The sequence below is a fragment of the Salvelinus namaycush genome, unplaced genomic scaffold (genome assembly GCF_016432855.1).
Source record: "Salvelinus namaycush isolate Seneca unplaced genomic scaffold, SaNama_1.0 Scaffold273, whole genome shotgun sequence".
In the NCBI taxonomy this organism is placed as follows: Eukaryota; Metazoa; Chordata; class Actinopteri; order Salmoniformes; family Salmonidae; genus Salvelinus; species Salvelinus namaycush.
Genome location: NW_024059597.1, coordinates 169,933 through 178,260, shown reverse-complemented (window position 1 = coordinate 178,260; position 8,328 = coordinate 169,933). Strand labels below are relative to the sequence as shown.

Genomic DNA, 8,328 nt, shown 5'->3' with positions numbered 1-8,328 from the left:
AACTGTTCGTCGGGAGCTTAAGAAATGGGTTTGCATGGCCGAGCAGCCGCACACAACCCTAAGATCACCATGCTCAATTGCAGGAGTCGACTGGAGCGGTGTGAAACTCACCGCAATTGGAGCAGTGGAAATGCGATCTCAGGAGTGATGAGTCACCATCTGGCAGTCCGACTGACGTATCTGGATTTGGCAGATGCCAGGAGAATGCGACCTGCCCGAATGCATAGTGCCAACTAAAGTTTGGTGGAGAAGGAATAAGGGTCTGGTGCTGTTGTTCTTGGTTTGGGCCCCTTAGTTCCAGTGAAGGGAAATCTTAATGCTACTGCGTACTATGACATTGTAGACGATTCTGTGCTTCCAATTTGTGGCATCAGTTTGGGGAAGGCCCTTTCCTGTTTCAGCATGACAATCCCCCCGTGCAGGTTTATACAGAAATGGTTTGATGAGATTGGTGTGGAAAAACTTGACTGGACTGCACAGAGCCCTGACCTCAACCCCATCGAATACTTTTGGGATAATTGGAACGCCAACTGTGAGCCAGGCCTAATCGCCTAAAATCAGTGCCCGACCTCACTAATGCTGTTGTGGCATAATGGAAGCACGTCCACCACAGCAATGTTCCGACATCTAGTGCAGAGCCTTCACATAAGAGTGGAGGCTGTTATAGCAAAGGGGGGACCAACTCCATGATTTTGGAATGAAATGTTTGACAAGCAGGTGCCCACATACTTTTGATCATGTGGTGTGCGTTTTAGTTATAAAATTAACTAGTTAGCAAATTATAGGCTGAACATTTACTTACCCCACTAAAGTTATTAATTTCACTTTTTGGATGTCCTGTTCAGAGGGCAATGATGTGAATCACCCATTCTAGCTAGCTAATACTGTACTGACCATGTTCAGGCAAGTTTCCTCCCTGCCTCCAAATATGGGTATGAACATGAAGTACCCTGAACATGAATAGATCATTCTGGCCCTAAAAGATCAGATGGCATCAACATGTAACACAACCAGGAGATATGAATCATCAAGTCATCCTACAACTTCTAATACATTTACTCATGAAGAGCAAAGATGAAGAGCATGTACTTTATTTTACAGGATGATATAATGCATGAAGCAAACAATGGAATGATTTAGTGAAATGTGAAGCTGTAGACTCAGTAAAGGGGTCTTTCATCCCTCTGTGGCCTGGAACAATTCTTCAGCCTCAGAGTAGCATGGTTCTGATTGTGGACTCTGCTGAACTCCTGTATGTATATTGGAATGACATTTCGATGTCTATGAAGGACCAAAGCTGCCATAATTACAATTAATGTATTAAGAGAAATCCACACAAAGGAAATACTGACAGATTTGATTCCACAGTCCAAGTCCTACAGTCAGAGTTAGGATGTGAATATTTGTAAACTCTTTCAGTTGTGTTCCGTGGGTGTCACTGAGTAGGCTGATGCCCCATATCATGGACCCAAGATCCACAGGCATTAGGAAGGCCTTGCCTGTGCACGTGACTAAACCCCACAACCCCCTTCTCAGCTGTCAATCTTTCTGATTTCCACCAATCAGAGTTGATGTCAGAATGATTAGAGGGACAATAGAGTGCTGAGTACCAGGCAGTTAACAAGTGTGGTAGACTACTAATGACCATCAGCAGCATCAGAGCTTGGAGAAGCCTAATTACTACATGGTCACGTGGAATTTGACTGCCTTCATGTCCTGTAACTGCCGGTGTGGTGGTAATACAGTCACCATAACAGTCCTACTCCTTCCTCCATTTCCCAGAAATGAACTGGTTCAGATACATTGTTCAGCATATCACACCAACAAGAAAGAAAGTAAATCAACAGTTTAATCTCTGGATTTCTTCATTTATTTGTATAGAATGTGAATCAGGTCCTGTAGTACAGTAAAGACAACTGTCAAAGTCTTCAACGTCTTCGTTCCAACTCCTTTCATCTCGGTCCACATCTACAATTACAGACACAACATAAACATTGACAACATCCAGAACCAGCTGCAAAGAAATAACATTTAGTGAATGAGTGAGAGTGTGTGTGTTTTTGTGTGTATATACATTGGTGGACAAATGGCTAGATGGTAGCAGTTGGTAGCAGTGCCTGGTGGAGTCTCAGTACCCGGGATCTTCTGTCCTGTTCTGGTGACACACCAACAGTAACCTACCAGAAAAATACATGTTAATAACCTGTTACATAGACAATATTTACACATTTTACTGTAACACATTGAATTTGTCACATTCAACTGAATTGGATAATTTACTGTGGGCTTGTATGTGTGTGCGTGTTAACCTGTAGAGCCTGAACATTGCTCAGGGGTGTATTGTCCAGCGGCGTCACACGTGGGGATGAAGGCTCCAATTGGGCCATTTAGCGCGGCATCTCTAGCACGCTCACAGGGGGTCTTGGGTCGTATCGTAGCATCTGGTTACAGGGAACATACATTGTAATGTGGACATAACATTGCAGGACAATATACATTTCTGGACATACATTCTGGAATCTTGGAGTGCGTCCACTATGGGCCCTATTCAGAAGTAGTTTATACGGAGGGTTCTGTAATGGAATGTCCCCTGAAAGGGTTCCATTTCAGATGCAACCTAGGTACTTCCTGTCTAAATATTGAAGTTCTGCTACTTGTTTAAAAGGCCTGTAGAGTCAAATTCCAGTTTTGTAGAAGAGCTGATGAAACTAAGACTGGAAATTGTATCAGTGTTATTTCCTGTTAGTTGCTAGACAATATAATCAAACAAACCATTCATATCAGAATACCTCAGTCCCGCATCTAGACACCAATATACATCTCTGGAACTAGAGGAGTGGCAGGTAGCCTGCTGTTTGAGAGTTGGGCCAGTAGTTCAAATCAGTGAGCTGACTAGTTGATATATCCGTCTATGTGCCCTTCAGCAAGGCACAACCTTCATTTCTCCAGTGTCAAGGTTGATAATGGCTGACCTCTCAGAGGGTGTCCCATGGAGAACCGGTTATGAATAGAAACACATTTCCAAATCACACCTGCGTATTAATACCTACATGTGTGAAGTAGGACAGAGCAACACCAACAAATGTTTTTATTAAAATGTAGGTGAGTAAGTGTGAGGTATGTCACGCTTACCTCCCAGAGCAAAAGCTGTGCTGACAAGCAGAATGATGGTGAATATCGCCATGGTGATCGTCTCCTGAGAGAGAAAGAGTGTAAGATTAGTTGAGCATTTTAAATCTGGAATGGCTGTGGGTACTAGAGGAGAGGTTAAGGAAACCAACTGTAAGGTGCAAAACTTAAGCAACTGCCAAAGCAGAAATTTTCTAAACCCAGTACTGAGGTAGTGGTGAGATTTTAATGGGTCTAGGAACGACAGATTTGTACCTTGTCAGCTCGGGGATTCGATCTTGCAACCTTTCAGTTACTAGTCCAACACTCTAACCACTAGCCCCCCGACACATAAACTACTGCAGCATAAATCACATATACAAAACACAGGGCTGAAACCCATTCAAAAGAGCGAGGAGTACCTCGAATAAATACACAGGAGGAGACCCGAAAACAGAAGCGCACAATGATACAACACGGGACGAGACCCGTAATCATCTATGCACAATACAAGTGGCACGAAAGCCAACACAACAAGGCACAGGTACTCACACAACCGACGGACATTGGAACAATAAATCGACAGCCCAATTGAGAACAAAGGGCACAAACATACAATTACTATTCAGGGGAGAATATGTGGACCAGGTGTGGGTAATGACACAGTTCAGTTCCTAGAGGCCGGTGACGTTGGCCTCCGAAGCCGGTGCACGGAAAGAGCAACAGTACCGGAGGGATCCGTGACAGAGAGGTTAAGGAAACCCTGTGTAAGCTACAAAACTTATGCAACTGCTAAGGCAGCATTTTCCCAACTCGGTCCTGGTGATCCCAGGTATCATCTCTTCAACCACTTACAATAGATTCTCCTTGCACACAGGAACATGGATGCTTCCCAAATGGCTTCTTATCCCCTATGTAGTGCACTACTTTGGACCAGGGCCCACAGTGAACTAAATAGAGAATAGCTCAGGGCCACAAAGATAATATGGACCCTTGTCTAAAGTAGCTCACTACAAAGGGAATAGGAGGTCAGTTGGGACGCAGACAGGTACAGTATTAGATGAACAGATGTTGAAATCTCACCTTCTGAAGTCTTCAGTTGTAGCTTCACTTCTTCAGAGATCTTCAAAGGTCTTCACTGGGTCTCTCTCTCTCTCTGTCCTGCCTGTGAGTTGAGTTCTACCTCTCCCTCAACTCCTATTTAAGGACCCGTCCAGTCAGACCCCTCCCTCTATTTTTCTCAATCTCTCATCCTTCAACCCTCCACATACTTTCTGTCCAGCCCAAAACCTGCTGGACCTGTCTATCTATTTGTTTGACAGGGTTGGGGTCAATTCAAAGAGAAGGTATTGAACTTTTGTAACACATTCATGTGCTGCATATTGGGTCACAATATGGTTATGAAGATACTTAATTCTACCTAATTGAAGCTGATGAAGATGTAGTCTGAAGTGCATTACAATGTCTTGGAAACACAATGACATTTCAGAAGGAGATAAATAATGAGCAGGAAAACCTCTTGTCATCATTGTGATGTCACCAGCTAACTCTGGAATTTTTAATTCATTTGAATGAACTGTGTTCTATTTGAATTAAGTGCCAACCCTGCTGTCTGTCTGTTAGCTAATGATGAGCTTTATTCACCCCAAATCACTGTATCAGAGATGGGCCACTACACCCCTTAGGGACCCACCAAGGCTGTCCCAAATGGCTCCCAATCGCCTATGATATTGTGCCCTACTTTTGACCAGGGCCCATATGACTTTGGTCAAAAGTAGGGCACTATAAAGATAGGAAGTTGTGATTTGTAATGCTACCCATGTAATTGAGTACATATGTTACTGTGTTACAGTGTTGCTGTTTGTAACCTTATTTTACAATGAATTTAAAGAATCGACTTGTATTTTTTTCCAGAGTTTCCTGGTCTTTGCATTAACAAGATAATAATTTCCAGCACCCTTCAGACCGTTGAAAATGCAAGACAGGGAGAGGAGTACAGGCACAGCCTGCCCCACCACTCCCAATCATTCTCGGGTAGCGGTGGCTAATGTTAGCAGAAGTTTGTAGGAAGTTGGTTGGTTTCTAATATTCTTAAATATCCTCCTGATTTCAGTTGATGTGACACAACAATCAATGTAACATGTAGAGAATCACTGTACCATCTAAACCACTGTAATGTATATTTCCAATAACCAAAAATGTCAAAGAGTAAGGTTAGAGAGACCATAGTGCACATAGAATAGAATAGATCTACAACTTATTGACTCACTTCCCATGGGAATGACAGATCTATAACGTGACTTTCTATCTGAAATGAGTCCAGTCATACATCCAAACTACATAATGGACCTATCGAAGAAAACGTAATGTAACTTGTATTATCCAGGCTTCTAATATGCATCAATAAAATAGATATTCCTAACATCACACCTTGTAAGGCTGCCGGTCCGGTCCAGCCAGCACGGAACGTTGAAATAGAACAGGAATGACTGTCGAATTCTACAACGTCTTCATTCTATTCATTCTATTACAGGTGAGGTGAAGGGTCAATGTCTTAAGGCTGAAGGGCTGGAAGGGAGATATGTAGTAGGACCAGGGTTGTGTTGTTAGGAGAGGGGGGAGAGGAGAAGAGGAGAGGGAAGGAGGAGAGGTGATGGGTCAATGTCTTAAGGCTGATGTATTGGAGGAGAAATATGTTGTAGGACCAGCAGCATTCCTTTATGAGGAGATGAGGGGATGTGAGGCGGAGAGAAGGGGGGAGGGTGATTAGCTAGCATCCCTTTCTTTGTGAAGGTGAAGCCTCTCTCTCTCACCACACCATGTCATCAAAATGACTTTCTGTATTTCTGGAGGAACAATACAATGAAATAGATGGATGGAGTCTGAAGTGACGTGGTACAAGAAAATAAGATATGAGACAAATGTGTGGATGAGAAGAGGGGAGAGAAGAGAGAGAGGGGGAAGGGAGAAGAGAGAGAGAAAGAGAGAGTGGAGGGGAGAGAAGAGAGTTAGAGGGTAGGGGAAAGGAGTTTCTGTATTTATGGAAGAACAGGACAGTGGAATAGATGGATGGGTTTTTAAACGAATCTATTATGGGTCAACATGTACATTTTGTGGTTTGTTCGTTATGTTCTCCTGTCTCTTAGTGAATCCTGACCATGGTGTTATATTCTCCTGTCTCTTAGTGAATCCTGACCAGTGGTGTTATGTTCTCCTGTCTCTTAGTGAATCCTGACCATGGTGTTAAGTTCTCCTGTCTCTTAGTGAATCCTGACCAGCGGGGTAATGTTCTCCTGTCTCTTAGTGAATCCTGACCAGTGGTGTTATGTTCTCCTGTCTCTTAGTGAATCCTGACCAGTGGTGTTATATTCTCCTGTCTCTTAGTGAATCCTGACCAGTGGTGTTATATTCTCCTGTCTCTTAGTGAATCCTGACCAGTGGTGTTATGTTCTCCTGTCTCTTAGTGAATCCTGACCAGTGGTGTTATGTTCTCCTGTCTCTTAGTGAATCCTGACCAGTGGTGTTATGTTCTCCTGTCTCTTAGTGAATCCTGACCATGGTGTTATGTTCTCCTGTCTCTTAGTGAATCCTGACCAGTGGTGTTATGTTCTCCTGTCTCTTAGTGAATCCTGACCATGGTGTTATGTTCTCCTGTCTCTTAGTGAATCCTGACCAGTGGTGTTATGTTCTCCTGTCCTCTTAGTGAATCCTGACCAGTGGTGTTATATTCTCCTGTCTCTTAGTGAATCCTGACCAGTGGTGTTATAGTTCTCCTGTCTCTTAGTGAATCCTGACCAGTGGTGTTATGTTCTCCTGTCTCTTAGTGAATCCTGACCAGTGGTGTTATGTTCTCCTGTCTCTTAGTGAATCCTGACCAGTGGTGTTATGTTCTCCTGTCTCTTAGTGAATCCTGACCAGTGGTGTTATATTCTCCTGTCTCTTAGTGAATCCTGACCAGTGGTGTTATGTTCTCCTGTCTCTTAGTGAATCCTGACCAGTGGTGTTATGTTCTCCTGTCTCTTAGTGAATCCTGACCAGTGGTGTTATATTCTCCTGTCTCTTAGTGAATCCTGACCAGTGGTGTTATGTTCTCCTGTCTCTTAGTGAATCCTGACCAGTGGTGTTATGTTCTCCTGTCTCTTAGTGAATCCTGACCATGGTGTTAAGTTCTCCTGTCTCTTAGTGAATCCTGACCAGTGGTGTTATGTTCTCCTGTCTCTTAGTGAATCCTGACCAGTGGTGTTATATTCTCCTGTCTCTTAGTGAATCCTGACCAGTGGTGTTATATTCTCCTGTCTCTTAGTGAATCCTGACCAGTGGTGTTATGTTCTCCTGTCTCTTAGTGAATCCTGACCAGTGGTGTTATGTTCTCCTGTCTCTTAGTGAATCCTGACCAGTGGTGTTATGTTCTCCTGTCTCTTAGTGAATCCTGACCAGTGGTGTTATGTTCTCCTGTCTCTTAGTGAATCCTGACCAGTGGTGTTATGTTCTCCTGTCTCTTAGTGAATCCTGACCATGGTGTTATGTTCTCCTGTCTCTTAGTGAATCCTGACCAGTGTGTTATGTTCTCCTGTCTCTTAGTGAATCCTGACCAGTGGTGTTATGTTCTCCTGTCTCTTAGTGAATCCTGACCAGTGGTGTTATGTTCTCCTGTCTCTTAGTGAATCCTGACCAGTGTGTTATGTTCTCCTGTCTCTTAGTGAATCCTGACCAGTGGTGTTATGTTCTCCTGTCTCTTAGTGAATCCTGACCAGTGGTGTTATGTTCTCCTGTCTCTTAGTGAATTCCTGACCATGGTGTTATTTCTCCTGTCTCTTAGTGAATCCTGACCAGTGGTGTTATGTTCTCCTGTCTCTTAGTGAATCCTGACCAGTGGTGTTATGTTCTCCTGTCTCTTAGTGAATCCTGACCAGTGGTGTTATGTTCTCCTGTCTCTTAGTGAATCCTGACCATGGTGTTATGTTCTCCTGTCTCTTAGTGAATCCTGACCAGTGGTGTTATGTTCTCCTGTCTCTTAGTGAATCCTGACCAGTGGTGTTATGTTCTCCTGTCTCTTAGTGAATCCTGACCAGTGGTGTTATGTTCCTGTCTCTTAGGTGAATCCTGACCAGTGGTGTTATATTCTCCTGTCTCTTAGTGAATCCTGACCAGTGGGTGTTATTATCCTGTCTCTTAGTGAATCCTGACCAGTGGTGTTATGATTCTCCTGTCTCTTAGTGA

General features: G+C 43.5%; 1 protein-coding gene across 1 annotated transcript; it reads right to left on the bottom strand.

The window, feature by feature from the left end:
• Nucleotides 1-1,952: 1,952 nt before the first annotated feature.
• LOC120039460 (saxiphilin-like) lies at nucleotides 1,953-3,184 on the bottom strand. Its single transcript, XM_038984852.1, has 4 exons — nucleotides 3,133-3,184; nucleotides 2,310-2,441; nucleotides 2,075-2,177; nucleotides 1,953-1,968 (listed from the first exon to the last, which is right to left on the bottom strand). Exons 1-4 carry the CDS (start codon nucleotides 3,182-3,184, stop codon nucleotides 1,953-1,955), a joined length of 303 nt encoding a protein of 100 aa, XP_038840780.1.
• Nucleotides 3,185-8,328: the final 5,144 nt, after the last annotated feature.

What these genes read in the sequence shown, in the direction of transcription:
- LOC120039460 (XM_038984852.1), bottom strand. Translation starts at nt 3,184, where the DNA reads ATGGCGATATTCACCATCATTCTGCTTGTCAGCACAGCTTTTGCTCTG. An exon ending in CACAGCTTTTGCTCTGGGAG is followed by an intron (nt 2,442 to 3,132) that starts GTAAGCGTGACA and finishes CCCTGTAACCAG; the next exon opens with ATGCTACGATACGACCCAAG. An exon ending in GCAATGTTCAGGCTCTACAG is followed by an intron (nt 2,178 to 2,309) that starts GTTAACACGCAC and finishes TTTTTCTGGTAG; the next exon opens with GTTACTGTTGGTGTGTCACC.